Raw genomic sequence first — 17,871 nt, 5'->3', positions numbered from 1 at the left:
GAGAGTGATCATTCTCTCAAAATTTTTTAGGACTTTTCTTCCTTTAACTTTTCACATTCTTCTTCCTTGAAGGCAGGAAGTATACCAAATACATACCGTGTGTGTGTGTGTGTGTGTGTGCGCGCGCACATATATATGAATCAAAATGATTCACTTTTTCATCTTTTATCCCTAGTACGTGGCAGAGAGTAAATATTAATGAGTATTTATTTATTTGAATTATCATATACCACTCTATTGAAATTTTTAGAAACTTTATTTCTTAGATAATAACTATAATTCATCATACTCTTTTGAATTATTATTGGTCTAAGAGATGCATAAGAAACAGTTGAGGCTCCTCTTCCTTTTATTTCTACTCAAAGCTTCTCAACCATAAATTTGTGTTACCATACCAAGCAGGAAAACTGCTAGCCTTAGTAATTAACTTTTTAAAACCAAAATTAATTTAACCCTTTCCCCAACATTTCTGGTTGTCACTCATCATATTTTGCAAAGGTGATTTTGCATTAGAAGGTAGCTACCTAAAATAGTTTCTTATCACTTCTAAGCTTCAGATTTACCATATAGCAACTTGTCACACAATAGAGGCAGAATAGTGCAATGGAAAGAATACTGGCCTCAGAGTCAGAAGACCTTTGTTCAAATCCCACTTCTTGAAGCTTAATATCTGCTTGATCTCTAGCAAATCACTTCACCTCCCTGGCCTCCTGTTTCCTCATCTGTAAGGTGAAGAGGTTGGACTAGATGACTTTTGTGGTCTCAAAAAAGAAACTCAAACTATCCTTTTAGTCAATGGCAAACTTTGTCCTTAGTCTTTATACCTGTGACAGCCCCTTTTATAAGAGAATCACATATGAAACAATTTATTTGAAAATAATTAAAGTTTTGTAGCTTCTTTTTAAAAAATATAAAAAATCCCCAGCTTGATTACTTTGTTTGGCCATACTTTTTGTTTTCCTTAGTCATCCTAAATTTGATCATTTTCAAATGATATGAGGTTAATTTTATAATTGAGTTCATTATATGTATCCCCTTCCAACTCCCCAGTTTATTTTGAGGTGGCCTAAGTAAACAAACTATATTGAAAAGAGCTATTGACTTGGACTCCGAAGATCTGGGTTCCAATATTTCACATGCAGTCTACCGGCTACATGACATTGCACAGTAACTAAGCCTCTCTGAGCTGGTTTTCCCACTTGGGAAAGGGCACATAGCTCTATATACCTCACAGGGCTGTTAGAGGGACCAAGTGAGGGAGTATGTTGTATGTAAAGCACTTTGTTAATCCTTCTGAACTATACTATGTTACTGAGCTTTCCATCAAACACTGAAAATAAGTTGATATTCGTCATTCACATACAAATGTTAGGTTGAAAACTCTCTAAGCTGATAGTGGACAAAAACATTTAATTCAGTAAATAATTATGTTTACTCCCTCCAAAGAATTCCCAAGAGCAATTTGGGGAAATTATAACACAATTACTTTGATGCCATCTAGGAAAAGTAACTCTTCAGCCAAAATAATTACTTCTTTTCATCTTTTATTGCCAAAGATAAAGATTTTGAGGAAATTCAACAATTTGACAATAAATATCTTCTTTAATAGTTTATATTATGTATTAACTAGCAGATCTGGCTTTCAATTGTAATCTAAGAATTTTCATCTTCCTTTAAATATCCCCTCATTTACAGGGCCTTCCTTGATTTTCCCTCTCATCCTCATTACCTCAGTTCAGTAATTATCTTCTCCCTTAGACCTGACGTAGCACTTTGGCACCTCCCTAATGTACTTATCATGTAAAAATATATATTATGTGCTATTTCTCGTCTTTGTTTTGTGATGGATCATCCTGTAAGAGCATGGACTCTGTCTTATGTAAGTTTTCCCCTTGGCCTAACATAACACTGTATGCACTAGTGTTTAATCAATGTTTAGAGAAATAAATGGTGGCCTCTAGAGTTCTCTCATGTATCTTTAGACAGCCTATCCAACAGGAAGATTACAGGGTTGTAGAAGGAAAGTTCATTTCAACACATGAAAAGAGTCAGCAAATAACAGTTAAGTAGGCGCAGAACAATATGCTATTGATAGTATATAAGTCCTGCTGGTCATAGAATAAAGCAAGAAAAGAGGATTAATCAGCAAAGACTTCTTGGAAAGAAGTAAGTGTGATCTGGGTTCATTGAACAGTAAGTTATAAGGGAAGAAAAGATTTTTTTTTAAAAGAATAATTAGAGGGGCAGTAGGTGGCGCAGTGAATAGAGCACCAGCCCTGGGGTCAGGAGCACCTTAGTTCAAATCCCGCCTCAGACACTTAACACAAAACTAGCCGTCTGACCTTGGGCAAGTCACTTAACTCCAATTGCCCTACCTTCCCCCCTCTAAAAAAGAAAAAAAAAAGAATACATTTAAAAAAAAGAATAATTAAAACTGATTTTTTTTTAGAATTGAAAGCAAGAAAATACTGTAATCATTTATAATTTAAAAAATAAAGATGCTAGGAAACAACTACCTATTTCAATTAGTAATAATATCTTGCCCTTTCAGATCCTTTTGATATTTCTAACGGTCCTACCGCATATCTGATATACATTTGACTATACCAATCTTCATCTTATGGGATTTTGAGGTTGTCTTTGTGTAAAGTGGTTGTACAGTTTTGGTGATGATGCTTTAATTTGCCACCATTTTCTCCTCAGCTGGCACTTTATGTGCTTTCATTCCTGGAACCCAAGGACCTGCTGCAAGCAGCTCAGACATGCCGATACTGGAGAATTCTGGCTGAAGACAACCTTCTCTGGAGAGAGAAATGCAAGGAAGAGGGTAAGAGTCAAAATTTTGAAAATATCTTTTTAGAAAGATTCTCAAAATGGAACACTTTTTTAAAAAAGGTATAAGTAGTTTTGTTTAAAGATGAGAAACTGGAAAAAGATAAATTATATAGTTGGATGAACAAAGACAAACATGAACTTTATTTAACATCTTGTAAGCAAAACAAAAGTATCTTTTAAGTGGGTATGGAAGAGTAAAGCTGTTTTAGTGGCACAGATGCTATTAGACACTGAATTAAGGTTGTAACGCTGAACCTCCAATGGCAATTTAAATGAGAAGGCTTAATCTTCACCAAGTGTTACAAATCATAAAGAAATCTCTAGTTAAATTCACCCAAGTATCTCTGCTTTTCATCACAGTGTTTACGATTTGAAACTGGACTTAATTTAACTAAGACTTGTACCTATGAAGCCATTTACCAGCACTGCTAACGGATATCAAAATTGGCTGATTTGTTGCTCACCCCTTCTTAGTGAAGTGATTGGGGAGAGGTAGGAAAGCCCAAGGGGGAAGCTGATCAGGGAAGCAGAGGAAATGGTGAGGGCAGAGGGGAAGTAAAAAACTGAAATAGCATTCTCTGAATAATTAAAAACTTTCTCTCTACAGTGTCTTTTCCAAGGGAAATTCAGTTGCTTTGATAGGTTGCATGGTAGAAAGGAAAGACCAATGGACTAAGGAATGAAAAGACTGGTTCCAACTCTGCCTTTTACTTGGATGTGTCATCTAAGCAAATGATTTAATAAGAGTCTTAGTTTCTTCCTTACAAAAATACTAATAATGATAGTTGTGCTACCTTCATCATAAAATTGTTGGGGATGAAAAGAGAACCTTTAAGGAAGGAAAAGGAACATCCATTTACTAAGTGCCTACTGTGTGTCAGTACTGTTAGGCACTTTACATATATGTATGTATAGATGGATAAGCAGATTAGTTATGTATCTGTAGTTTTGAGTCAAATATCTTTGTTTTCCTTTGGGAATTGGTTTTTGAGAGAAAACAAAAGTACATGAGAAGAAGACTTTGATGGAGCTAACAACTAAGAAGAGGTTTATTAACTGGCCTATCAAAAAACTGGCCTATCTTAGCAACTAAAGAGGCCCTGGAACTATAACACTAAATCATATTGATAACTGTGTTTATTAGTTAAGGTTTCTGAAATATTATCTTGAGACAGGGATTAAAAAGATCTTTATTCAGGTAATGACCAAGTAGCCCTGGGGCAAGCCACAAAAACTCTGTCTCATCATCTAGAATGTGGGTACAGCTAAGCTAGGTACCAATTAGGGCAAACAATGAATTTTCGTGAAGTAGTTACATTATTCTAATACTAAATATTTCCATTGGGCTGGCACCAGTTACCATATTTCACATAATTACAGCTTTGAATAGGACAAATTCAAATACATGGGACCTCTTCATGGGATTCATTATTTGAACTAATCAGGCTGTTACTGGCTGTGCAGTAGTATCTGCCCTGCTTCAAGGAGTTGTTGTGAAGCTCATATGAAAGAGCTGCCGTGAAAATAATTTGAAAAGTTACAAGTGCTGTATGAGTACAAAGTATTATGAGTATGATGATTCAGTTAATAAAATAGTGGAGAAGTGTCCTGTACATCTGGTTGAGCTCTGCTTTTCCATACCCACTTAAAAGATACTTTTGTTTTGCTTACAAAAGATGTTAAATTAAGTTCATATTTGTCTTTGTTCATCCAACTACATAATTTACCTTTTCCCAATGACTTTATGTATAAATTTTATGTTCTTAATTATGGAAGATTAAAAAAACACTTTTTCAAACAGGGATTGATGAACCACTGCACATCAAAAGAAGAAAAATCATAAAGCCAGGTTTCATACATAGTCCTTGGAAAAGTGCATATATCAGGCAACACAGAATTGATACAAACTGGCGGCGAGGAGAACTGAAATCTCCAAAGGTAATGAAGATTCCTAAAAGATGCTTATTTATAATGGGAATTATTAAGCATTTAGCAGCTAGCCATTGCTGTTCTGGATGAGAAGTGTAACTTGACACAGCCTCTCTTCTAAGAAAGAATCAAAATCTTTTAAAGTAATTGAAATGGATAACTGACAAATAAAGTGAATTGAGCAGAACCAGGAGGACAACTTTATACAATAATAATAATAATAATAATATTGTGAAGATAGACAACTTTAAAAGACTTAGAAACTCTTTTGCTATTGTTGTTTAGTCATTTTCAGTCACATCCAACGCTTCATAACCCCTTATTTGGGGGTTTTCTTTACAAAGATACCAGAGTGGTTTACCATTTCCTTCTTAAGCTCATTTCACAATGAGGAAACTGGGGCAAACAAGATTAAATGACTTACCCAGTTTAAGGTCATATTTGAACTTAGGTCTTCCTGACTTTAGGCCCAGTACTTAATCCATTATACCACCTAATTGCCATGTTCCAACCACAATTCCAGAAGGCTTATGATGAAACATGCTACCCACCTTCTAATCGACACACGATTGACTCAGAGTACAGACTGAAACTTTTTTAATATTTGGTGGGTGGGGTGGGGTAGAGCAGGGCATGACCAATGTGCAGATTTATTTTGCTTTACTATGTAAGTTTGTTAACAGGGGTGTTGTTTTTCTTGCTCTCTTAGTGTGGAGGAGGGAAAAGAAGAGGAGGAGGTTCTTCATGAAAATAAGATAAAATTTAATTTAAAAAAAAGTAAAGAATATTTGTTAGAGTTCTTCTGTAGCAAATTTCTTCCTCTAACCTGAAAAACAATTAAATCTGACCTAGGGAAGGGCATGTAAATTGAGCATGACATAATGTTTATGTTTCTGCTGCTTCTATTTTCAAATAAGTGAAAAGTTGTGAGCATCCTATTGTATTTTATAATATAATACATCATTATTTACAGATATACACATTTAGTACATATTTTACTGCTTTTAATATGGCTTCTCCCCAAACTATTCAAACTTTTCATCTGAAAATAATATTTAATTTTCTTCTTAAAATGTTAACAAATTCCTATGGTGGCTAAGTACTATCTTTCATGCTTCTATAAATTATAAATATAGTTTAAAAATCATTGTCTAAAAAATAATTAGAACTAGTCACATCAATATATAATTTCTTGAACACTTAGCTCTTCTCAACTTCTCAATCATTTAAAAAATAGGATCGACTCAGTAAAATTTCTATATTTGAAATTTCTAAACAAATATTGGGCAATAGGATACATGAGAAAATAGTTTTCTAAAACTTAGTTCATTAACTATAAAAATGAGACTGGTGTCTTTTGTATGGATATTTCTTATTCATGTGTCCTTTTTTCCTTGTATAATATGTAAAAAAGGTGTATTTAGCTAAATTTCTCTGTTTCTTGTTTGTCTTATCAGGTGCTCAAAGGACATGATGATCATGTGATTACATGCTTACAGTTTTGTGGAAACAGGATAGTTAGTGGTTCTGATGACAACACCCTGAAAGTTTGGTCAGCAATCACAGGCAAAGTGAGTTTCTTTTAAAGATCATGAAATATTGTATTTTTTTATCACATACTGACAAATGAAGAGAAAGAATAATTATTGGTACCCACTTATTTTTAGCAAGAATTTTTAAGTTGTTTATATGATAAGCCCCAAGACTGTGAAATTCATCTTGATGTAACATGATCTAGTCATGGATAAACTCAGAACTTGAGCAGATGTGCTTTATATTTATTTCAGTTGTATTTGTCTTGACTTTATTGACATGAATAGCACGATGTTATCTTTATCTTTTTAAAAAAGTTGTGATTGTGAGAGATTTGTTTTCCCTCTGAAATGGCTCCGTTTATAGGCCACATATAATTTAAAATTAAATGTTTTATGTTAGATTAGACTAATCTCAAGCCATATGAGATAATACTGAAGTAGACAAGGCATTGAAATTAAAGTTTGATGGAAAAAAGCATCCCTAGCAGTCACCTTGAAAGCACATGACAATCAGTATCCCTTACAAAAGTACCAGAATAAAGCCCAGCACTTATCTGTCCAGTGCAGTGGCATTACACAGAATTGAGTAATTGACCACTTTTCTTTTTCTGAAAAAAAAGTTATGATAAAAAGAAAGGATTGTATAGAAATGTTTTGTTTTGTTTTAGTGCTTTATCCATGCAGTACTTCATTAATCTTATAAATATCTCAAGTCAGACTTGAAGATAAAAAGGGAACTTCACATTTCCATGGTGTAATATTAATTTGGGATTTATCTTCAAGGTTTTAATGTCTGTCTTTACATGTCTGGAAGTAGCTTGACTGGATCATAACTACTGCCTTCAGGCAAGCTCAGATGAAATGTGGTATGCAACCACACCCAGTACTATTGGCATTCTTTCCCATAAAAGAAACGAAATTACAATTTAGTATTCTTTCATCCAAAAAAATAGAAAAAAGCCAGCCTGGAACTGTCACACCTTAGTAAGAAACATTTGCTTTCTATCTCCTTAGCTTTTTGTGACATTCATATATGTGACGTGTACTGCTGGATATGTGTATTGAGTTGTCACATGATTCTTATGCCAAAATTAAAATTTATTTCCTGATATTTCTGGCAACCACATCTTGAATAGTTTTCAACACAAATTTTAATGAATGATGAAAATGGTATTTAAATTTTACTTTTAATACAAAAATAAGGATCTTGAGTATTTTTTTCCCAGTGTTTGAGAACATTAGTAGGACACACTGGTGGAGTATGGTCATCACAAATGAGAGACAATATCATCATCAGTGGATCTACTGACCGTACTCTTAAAGTTTGGAATGCAGAGACTGGAGAATGTATACACACTTTATATGGACATACCTCCACTGTTCGTTGTATGCACCTCCATGAAAAGCGGTAAGAACAAAAACCTTGATTGGTAATAAACTGATTGTCCTACATTGCTTAAGTCACTTTAAACTGGCTACTATTAGGTATCAGTTATACAGTCATTTTCGGATTTCAATTCTAAATATGTATTTTCTTAGCTATCCTTTGGTAATGATCAATATTGAGTTGTTTGCAGATGGTTGGCCCATAGTCCTAATCATTCTGGGTGTCTTCAGTTTTCCTGTGTGAAATAAGTTTTGAAGTTAGTCTGGGCAAAGGAGAGAGACCAGACCATTGCAGCGCTAGGCTCCCTCCCTGATTTTGCCCCAATTTCATTGGAGTCCTGGCTTTGTCACTATGGTGGTATAAACTCTTCCCTTCTCCAGGTCTTAGTTTTTTATCTGTAAAATGAGGAATTAGGTTTAAGTCATCCTTAAAACTCCATAATTCCAAGTTACTTAGCTAGCCCATGCTCTGGATTGCTATCTGTACAATTAGACAACAATGCTTCCCCTTACCTCCCACACAGGAAAATTGTGAGAAAGAATAAACAAATACCTATGAATATCTTTTCAGAGAAAAGTAGCATAATGTACAAAGTGGTGAGTTAGTTCAGGAATAGTAGCTTTTCAAAAGCAAAAATTAGGAGTTTCAAAGGGGACATGCTTAGACTTACCAAAAATGTTTATAACAGAGGACCATGGATGTTAGAATACGTAATTAGAATCACATGTAGAAGTATATAGTGAAGGAAACAATCTCTCAAATGTCCTGGAACTGGTAATTTGACCTTATATAAATGTGAGTTTTCACCATTAGGCCCCTATGTGTCACTGTATTCCAGTTCAGCCCCTTGTAATGTGTCCTAATTTTTTAGATAAAATGGTCCAAAGTAATTTAAAACTTTTTTTTTTCCTCATTAGCTTAGGGACTAGCTCTTTGAAGATTCATTCATGTAAAAGTTTATGTAAATGTAATTGTAATGTAAACATAAAAATTATTATATGACTTTCTTAACTTGAGCAAATAGAACATCCAATAGATGCTCAAATATGCTTGCTCTATTTAATCAAATTGATTATTACAGTACTCACCTAAGTTGAACGTATGTTCCTTAAAAAAAATTATTTTATACCTTTGGTTTCTATATCACTTTCATTTCCACATATACATATACACAATTCCTTGTTCTGTTTCAGCTTTTTTTGTCCTCTCACATTTTTTTTCATTCTTGATATTGTTTTCCTTGTTCTTACTTTACTGTTGGTTCATGTTCACTGGAACATACAGCCTGATAATATTACATTATACTCCCATTAGGGAAGAAATAAGCATTAATATTGCAGGCATTGTGATAAACGCTTAGATATATTATCTCATTGACCCGCACAACAACCCTGTGAAATAGATGCTATTATTCTCTCCATCTAACAGTTGAGTAAACTGAGACAGACAGGTACGTGACTTTTCCAGAGTAACCCTGTTAGTATCTGAGGCTAAATTTGAACTTAGGTCTTCCTGACTCCAGGCCCAGTATTCTATCTACTGTATCACCTAACTACCTAATTTGTTTAGCATTTCCCCAGTTGATGGAGAGCAATGCATTTTCAGGGATTGAAAAAAGAAATAATTAGGTCCATTGTATTTTCAAAGCAGGTTCTGTCTTGTATCCTTTATTATAAAATCATTCTAGTCTTCTTCTACCATGTTAACAGTAACATTGTTCTCAGTAAGAACCATTCATCATATTCCATATTGGAATGTTGATATGTAGAAATAATGAAGAGTATAGAATGTTAATGCCATGTTTTCACAGAGTTCTTTTCAATGAATGCAGTTAACAGTCATTTTCATTTCTAATTTGAATTGAATTGGAAGCTATTTAAGCAATGCAAGGGCACTACAATTTGGTAGGTAAGAATATTAGATTAGGTACCAGGTAATCTGAATTCTTGTTCCGCTTAGGCTATACCTTAATTGGGAAATTGCCAGTTTCCCAAATGTGGATATTTGTCCATCCTAAACTCTTAAAAATGATCATAAGACCAAATGAGAACATGTGAGAGTTTTGAACTCTTTTGAAACACGTTACTATATAAATCCACGGTATATGTTGTATATTTTAACTTCTGCATCAGGCTCATTTTAACTCTGTTTAGTAATAGACATGCTTTAAAGCTTGCTGTCAGACATTTAAAATTTTTATTTTTGTTCTCCAGGGTTGTCAGCGGTTCTCGAGATGCTACACTTAGGGTTTGGGACATTGAGACAGGCCAGTGTTTACACGTCCTGATGGGTCATGTGGCTGCAGTCCGATGTGTTCAGTATGATGGCAGAAGGGTTGTTAGTGGAGCATATGATTTCATGGTGAAGGTGTGGGATCCAGAGACTGAGACTTGTCTACACACACTGCAAGGGCATACTAATAGAGTCTATTCATTACAGGTAAGAGATCCTGTGTGCTGTATCCCATAAGCATATGTTTGTAGAAACTGCACTAATTGACTATCTAGTAAATGTTGGTCCATTAGAGTACTAGAAAAATAGGAAGAGCAAAGTTTTCCTATAACTTGTGAATGTGCCACTTATATAATGAGCATGAAGAAAACATATGAGATTCTGGAATTATTCATTTACCATTTTCTACTTTATTATGTAATTTCCTTCAAAAAAAGAAATATCTGTGTTTTAACAGTTGGAACCTGGCACTTTGGGTTCTTTAGTTGTTCTACAATAGATATTGTTACCAGTGTAAACCTGGTTTTAATTCCCTCCTTAGCAAAGGATTAATTTGGCCAAAAAGTTCCCCTTGACCTTGGTAGCTTGAGTTTGATGGACCATGTAATTGGGATTCCATCCTTACTCATAACAGATCTGCAGCCTGCTGTAAGAAGCTGCTGTTTCCCTGCCAGAGGCATCCCTAGACCAATTCCTTTGAGGAGACTTCCTCTAACCAAAGGTTCTTTCTCAACCTGGTGATAGTGAACTAGTTTTAAAAAATGTTTTTGATAACTGTATTTTAATTGGTTTTCTTTTGTAATTCTGTGTATTTTATGCATTTGACACACATTATTCTGACACAAGGGGTCCTTAGGGTTTACCAGACTGCACAAGGGAGACATGACACAAAAAAGGTTCAGAAACCATCCTTTAAACTGTATTTGAATTTGATATCCTTAAATAAATTCACCACTGTTTTAAAAGTTAAATAGCTAAAATTTTGTGCTCTTTAGAAAAAAACAGATGTTACTATGTACCCTTAATAGCCTTATTTTCAGTTTTAAAAGTTTTCATAAGGGCAGCCAGGTGGTGCAGTAAATAGAACACCTGCCCTGGAGTCAGGAGGACCTGAGTTCAAATCCAGCCTCAGACACTTGACACACTGTGTGACCTTGGGCAAGTCACTTAACCCCAATTGCCTTGCCTTCCCCTCTCCCTCCCCCCCAAAAAAGTTTTCATATACATTTCCATTCACTAGCTAATGTCCATCCATGTCTGTACATAATTAGACTGCTTATATTGATAATTTCATTCTCAACTTAATAGTATGCTTAGATGATGTACAGTATTGATTTTGGGGGCCATTGCCACATTAAAATGATTTCTGACACTGGAGAAGTGATTTTTTTGGTGGTGGTGGGAATTGTGTTTGCTCTTTTGATCTCAAAGCTAGTTGTTTAAGAGGAGAAGGAGGAGAATGTGCTTTGTAGGACAGTCAGATTAGAAAGATTTTTTAAAAATATTTTGTGAACACTGATAACACTGAAATCTTCACTTAAGTGAATCATTGGGCCAGGAACTGAAAATGACAATGTTGGCATCATCTTAATTTTGTTTGGTTTGATGGTCATTTACTCGGTGGAAATAAAAGTTGCAAGGAATGATATGGATCTTGCAGTAAGTCTGTCATCAGAGTGACACCATTCCTAATTGAAAACATGATTCATTATTTGTTAGCATATTTCCTAATTAGTTTTAGGTTCTTGTAAATACTTTAATACTTTTCTTTGCAGTTTCTAAATGAGATTTGAGCACTGTGAAAAGTATCTCCAGCCCTTTTTCTATATTTAGATGTTGATAAGCACTTCCATTATCACAAGTTGTATCAGCAGGTTCAACTTCCTGCTGGAGGTAATAGTCATTATGGCTTTCTCATTGATTCCAGAACCATCCCAAGGTATGTAGATGCCAAGGGAGATAAGTATTTCTAAAAAGAAGACTTAAAAATGAGGTGTTGAATTATGCTCTGTGTTCACTTTGCATTTGTGAAGTATTAAAATTAGTGTTTTACAGTGGGTTGGGGTTTTGTTTTGTTTAGTTTAAGAATTCTTAAATATCTCTACAGCCAAGTGATATACAATGCATTGGCATCAGAAACTTTTTGAAAACCTGTTCAATGCAGCTGTGCTTTAATTGTACTGAGTGACATTGCATGAGAACTGAATTAGTGTCCCCTGCAACATTGGTTCTCACTGTGGTTAAGATACACAAATATCTTATTCAAGTTCATCGTTAATATAATGTCTTTTTTCTAGTTTGATGGCATCCATGTGGTGAGTGGATCTCTTGATACTTCAATCCGTGTCTGGGATGTGGAAACAGGGAACTGCATTCACACATTAACAGGACATCAGTCATTAACTAGTGGAATGGAACTCAAGGACAATATTCTTGTCTCTGGAAATGCAGATTCCACAGTTAAAATCTGGGATATAAAGACAGGACAGTGTTTACAGACATTGCAAGGTGAGTTTTGAATTAAAAAAAACTTAGTAATTACCTAAAATAATATTGAGCTATCTTTTTTCTTCAAATGGAAGCATGATTGCTTTTACATGAATCTGTGAGCATTTGTTCTTTGAATTAGACCTATACGAACCAGATTCACCTTGGGGAAACTATTTTAAACTACATTTTTAAAAGGAAAATTATTTTAATGACTTACATATAGATGTAGGACCCACATAAAATTAATCTATGGATTCTTTCTAAAAAACAACACTGTTCTTAAGAAAAACTTTTAAATTGCTTTCAGAATGTGCCAATTATGGTGATTTGTTTTAGGGGATTTGTGGAAGGAAGAATTGGGATTAAATAATTATTTAACTTGAATTTAGTATTTGATTCACAAGGAAAAAAAAGTTGTATCGGCATGAAAACTGCACCTTTTTATTTCCAGTATAATTCTTTAAAATAGCTTTAATGTTTTTTTCTTCAAGGAAGTCTTTAACACTTGAACCCTTAATAACCATTTAGAATAGGAAGTAGTATGTAGTATGAGAATGACCCATCTCCATCTGGAAACACTCACTCACAACTTTCATTATATATTTTGCTGTCACTTCATGCCCTCAAAATCAGTTTTAATCTCAAAATAAGATTCTTAATTTTTTTATTCTCAAACTTATTTATTCTATTCTTTCTGAGCTTCAAATAGTGTTCTTTCCTACAGTGTTTGTAAGCCTTCTGTCTTGTTAGACTTCCACCATATCAGTTTCTAAAAACTGTGGGAGTTTGAGGTCATTTGTGATTAATCATGCATCTAAGTACTTATAGAGCCCAAAACTTATTTTTTCAGCTGGACATTAGGGTGACAGCAATAATAGCTGTTCTTGAATTTTATCCTTGGAGTCATGTTCATTCAGTTGTGTAGTACCTTTGAATAAGCAACTCAAAGGCTTATAGTGGTGGGTCATGGTCCTTCACACAATGCATGAAACTGTACTAGGACCACCATAATTCAGAAAAACTTTTATCCAAGTGTTTTGGAAATGAAGTACATCTCAAATCCCTTACCATCATTCCTGAATAAATAGTAGATTATAATAGTTCAATCATAAATGGCTACCAGATTTTCTCATATCCATACTAGTCTTTTTTTTAATTAAAAAAAACTTAAAACAAGGTTTCTAAATATGTAAAGCTTTAAATATTTCATTTACTGTATGTTCTAATGTAGCAATCTACAAATTACTATATATGTAACCCATACCCATAATTTCTAACCAATAACTAAATTCTTTTGGTTTTCCTAGGTCCCAACAAACATCAGAGTGCTGTGACCTGTTTACAGTTCAACAAGAACTTTGTAATTACCAGCTCAGATGATGGGACTGTAAAACTGTGGGACTTGAAAACGGGTGAATTTATCCGAAACCTAGTCACATTGGAGAGTGGGGGGAGTGGGGGAGTCGTGTGGCGGATCAGAGCCTCTAACACAAAGCTGGTGTGTGCAGTTGGAAGCCGCAATGGGACTGAGGAAACAAAGCTGCTGGTGCTGGACTTTGATGTGGACATGAAGTGAAGAGCAGAAAAGATGAATTTGTCCAAACATGTAGAAGATGTACTCCCTGCCCTTCCCCCCTGCAAAAAAAAAAAATCCCTTGTTCTCCGTGGTGCAGGATGTTGGCTTGGGGCAACAGATTGTAGAGACCTACAGATGAAGGGGAAGACGACGAGATGACAAACCATATCTGACAAGCAAGGCATTTGCTGTCTCATCACGTACAAGGCTTCACTTTGGACTGGGGGCAGCTTTGCAAAATATGACTTTCTAAATCAAACCAGGTGCAATTATTTCTTTATTTTCCTCTCAAGTGGTCATTGGGCAGTGCGATGCTGAAACCTTGTTCCAAATCCTGCTAACCTGTTCTTTTACCACCAAAGTGTAGAAAAGGAGCTGCAATAACATCGAAATGTGGACTGGTTGCCTTTTCAAATTAGAGAGAGCATCTGCAACAAAAAAAGTCATTTCTGGAGTGGAAAAGCTAAAAGTTTTTACTGTGAATTGTTTTTGTACAGTTATAAAAAAAGCTTTTTTTTTTTTTTGCCAACCATTGCCAATGTCAATCAATCACAGTATTAGCCTCTGTTAAACTATTTACTGTTGCTTCCATTTACACTCTTCAACGCATATGTTGCTCTGAGGTGGCAAGTTGTCCTGGGTTCTGTGAGTCCTGAGATGGATTTAATTCTCGATGCTGGTGCTAGAAGTAGGTCTTCAAACATGGGATTGTTGTCCCACCCCTGTACTGTATTCCCAGTGGCCAAACTTATTTATGCTGCTAAATGAAAGAGAAAAAAAGCAAATTATTTTTTTTTATTTTTTTTCTGCTGTGACGTTTTAGTCCCAGACTGAATTCCAAATTTGCTCTAGTTTGGTTACGGAAAAAAAAAAAAAGACTTTTTGCCACTGAAACTTGAGCCATCTGTGCCTCTAAGAGGCTGAGAGTGGGAGAGTTTCAGACAATAAAGAGTGAAGTTTGCCTGCAAGTAAAGAATTGAGAGTGTGTGCAAAGCTTATTTTCTTTTTTTTTTCTGGGCAAAAATGAAAAACACATTCCTTAGAACAAAGCTATTCCAGCCTGTTCTGTTGGGAAACTTTTCTTTTTGAGGGCTGTGGTGAATGGAATGAACATACATGATAAAACTGACAAAATATTTTTTAAACTATAAAACACAAAATGAAAATAAAGTCGCTGGTCAGTCTTAGTATTCTACAGTATTTGGGAAAAAAAACAGCTGTTACAGTTTTATTGCTGTGAGTAACTGACAAAGCAGAAACGATTTCGTTTTTGTAGTAAAGGCGTCACATGCAAACAAACAAAATGAATGAATAAGTGGAATGGTTTTGCCTCATTCTCCAAGAGCCACAACTCAAGCTGAACTGTGAAAGTGGTTTAACACTGTATCCTAGGCGATCTTGTTTTTTTATTCCTCCTCCTGTTTTTTGTTTTATTTATAGTCTGATTTAAAACAATCAGATTCCAGTTGGTTAATTTAGTTATGTAACAACCTGACATGAGGGAGGAAAACAACCTTTAAAGGGATTGTGTCTATGGTTTGATTCACTTAGAAATTTTATTTTCTTATAACTTAAGTGCAATAAAATGTGTTTTTTCATGTTAGCATGGTTGTTTCTTCCTTGAGGTAGTACTACTTCATTGCAAGTAGTTCCTTATTTTTCCTCTAAAATTTAAACCAAAAAAAAAATCTTCTTTAGTTCACATTCTCTTTGGTTTGAAATGGAAATCAGTACCTTCCATTTTACACAACTGAAATTCCATAAAACAAAACTCCTTATCATCCTGTTATCCGATATAAGTATATAGAGGACCCCAATTCATTGTCTTTTATGTTACATTGGTGTGTATTACTAGCAATTTCTCAGCAAGTCACTCTACCTATCCATGCCTTATTTTTCTTCATTTGCAAAAAGAGGACATTGAATTCCATAATCTTTTTTAGCTCTAATGCCTATAGCACATATAACACACAAACATAAATATAGATATGCTTCCTTCTCAAAGAATCATTACACCATTGACCTTCAAAGATGAAATTTCTAGAATTCCTAGTAATCAGTAGTTCCCTTTGCTTACTTTTTGACTTATTTAAGAGTTTGTTCAACAGACGAAATTAAAGCAGGATGAAAAGCAGTATTCTTGATTCTTGTTTCTCTAGGGACCATTCTGTTAACTAAATAAGCTTTCATACAGATATCTTGTACTGAAACCCACAACTGTTGTTTTTTTATTAAAATTGGGTGATTTCAGTCAATGTCCAGCAACTTAAACTATCCAGATCTAAACCTAAAATTAGAAATCAAGCAAAAAGTAAGAGGAACACCAGTTAAAATATTTTGCAAACCTAAAAGCACTATGTAAATTTTTTTATTCATAGGAGAAACCCTCAGGCTTATTTAAGAATAAGAATAAAAACTCAGAACTTATTTACCTTGACTTTTAATACAGATGTAACAAATTTGGTTATCTGAATTCCCACCCCACTGCAGTTTGAAAGCAGCAGATTAGAATCAAAATAAGTTATTCCAGGCAGACATATTGAAAACAACTTGAAATGACAACTGAGGGAAAGGGAGAAAATTAAAACTAGGAAAAAATTAATTATAAGAACTCAAAAAACACAGTAGCCTAGGACAAATTAAATTAAAAGACAAATAGCCTACATATCTCAGTAACTAACTCCTGAGAATTTCACCTTGGAAAAACACATTATAATAATTAATTTTCCAATCAATGATTCCGAGTCGTGAAGGAAAGGATGCATTTTGTTTAGGATCCTCTTTAAGAAGGTAGGGAAAACACTTCAAATGGATGACGAATGAAAAAAAGGGATTCCAATTTTGAATAAAGCATATAAATATGAACATTTCACTTTTCTGGAAAATTCACCTTTATAAAAGAAATGCCATTTCTTGTGCCTTACAAATAGTAGGCACTTAATGATTGCTTATTAGATTGTATTAGATAAAACTGTCTTTATGATGTCAGAAGAAAAATAGGGTCTTTAATTGGAGTTATGGTCAATGAATCATTATTTAAAACATTAACTTTAAATTGGAAAATTTGAAGATATCACTTAAGATAGTCTATTGCAAATGTATATTGAGATAATCCAGATTTTAAAATCAAAATATATAAAATTTTTAGGAGACATTAGAGCTCATGCCATATATTATTTTTTAACATATCATAAATTCATATTCATAATCTTTGTCAGTAGGATCATTTTTGATACTTTAGGGCTCATTATGTACCTTGTGATACATTTTTTTTAAGTAATTGGGGCTAAGTAACTTGCCCAAGGTTACATGGCCAGTTTTGTGTGTGTGTGTGGGTGGGTGTTAAGTATCTGAGGCCAGAACCAATCCCAGGTCCTCTTGACTGCGGGGCCGGCGCTCTTACTCACTGCGCCACCTAGCCGCACCTGATACATATTTTTTTAATGAAAATAATCCTCACTTTATTTGTAAATTGAGTTTCTGGAAAAAAATTTTTAAAAATTGAGATTCTGTTCTGAAGACGATGATGTAGAAGACTGGATATAGATTGTTTGTGCTTTTTGTTTTTTTGGAGGGCAATTGGGGTTAAGTAACTTGCCCAAGGTTACATGGCTAGTGTTTGTGTGTGTGTTTGGGGGGGGGGGGTGTTAAGTGTCTGAGGCTGGAACCGAACTCTGGTCCTCCTGACTCGCCAGTGCTCTTACTCACTGCACCACCTAACTGCCCCAAGCCAATATCTTTACCCATTGAGTTGTTAGAGGAAATTGTTGATTACGTGAGTAATAATTGACAAGAACTGGAATCTTAAGAGAACATCCTAGAGAGAGAGAGAGAGAATAGGATGTTCCTTTACACAGATATGTGAGGTTCCAAGTTTTTATATTAGC

The 17,871-nt window shown here is 34.6% G+C and overlaps 1 protein-coding gene across 8 annotated transcripts in view; it reads left to right on the top strand.

Annotated features, from left to right (window-relative positions):
• Window positions 1-15,587, top strand: part of FBXW7 (F-box and WD repeat domain containing 7) — a 290,838-nt gene extending 275,251 nt beyond the window's left edge. For all 8 annotated transcript variants that reach the window (XM_069105544.1, XM_069105542.1, XM_069105545.1 and 5 more), the window contains 7 exons: window positions 2,704-2,827; window positions 4,637-4,773; window positions 6,222-6,335; window positions 7,526-7,707; window positions 9,900-10,125; window positions 12,216-12,426; window positions 13,716-15,587. In XM_069105544.1, coding sequence (XP_068961645.1) covers window positions 2,704-2,827; window positions 4,637-4,773; window positions 6,222-6,335; window positions 7,526-7,707; window positions 9,900-10,125; window positions 12,216-12,426; window positions 13,716-13,984 — 1,263 coding nt within the window. In that variant the 3' untranslated portion in view covers window positions 13,985-15,587. The remainder of the gene's footprint in view (window positions 1-2,703; window positions 2,828-4,636; window positions 4,774-6,221; window positions 6,336-7,525; window positions 7,708-9,899; window positions 10,126-12,215; window positions 12,427-13,715) is intronic.
• The last annotated feature ends 2,284 nt before the right edge of the window (window positions 15,588-17,871 follow it).

This window comes from Petaurus breviceps, unplaced genomic scaffold, assembly GCF_028583685.1.
Source record: "Petaurus breviceps papuanus isolate PSGF00001 unplaced genomic scaffold, PetGlider_PUasm1.0 76, whole genome shotgun sequence".
NCBI classification, from domain to species: domain Eukaryota; kingdom Metazoa; phylum Chordata; class Mammalia; order Diprotodontia; family Petauridae; genus Petaurus; species Petaurus breviceps.
Note: the sequence above shows the minus strand (reverse complement) of the source record. Positions and strands in the feature narration are given on the sequence as shown.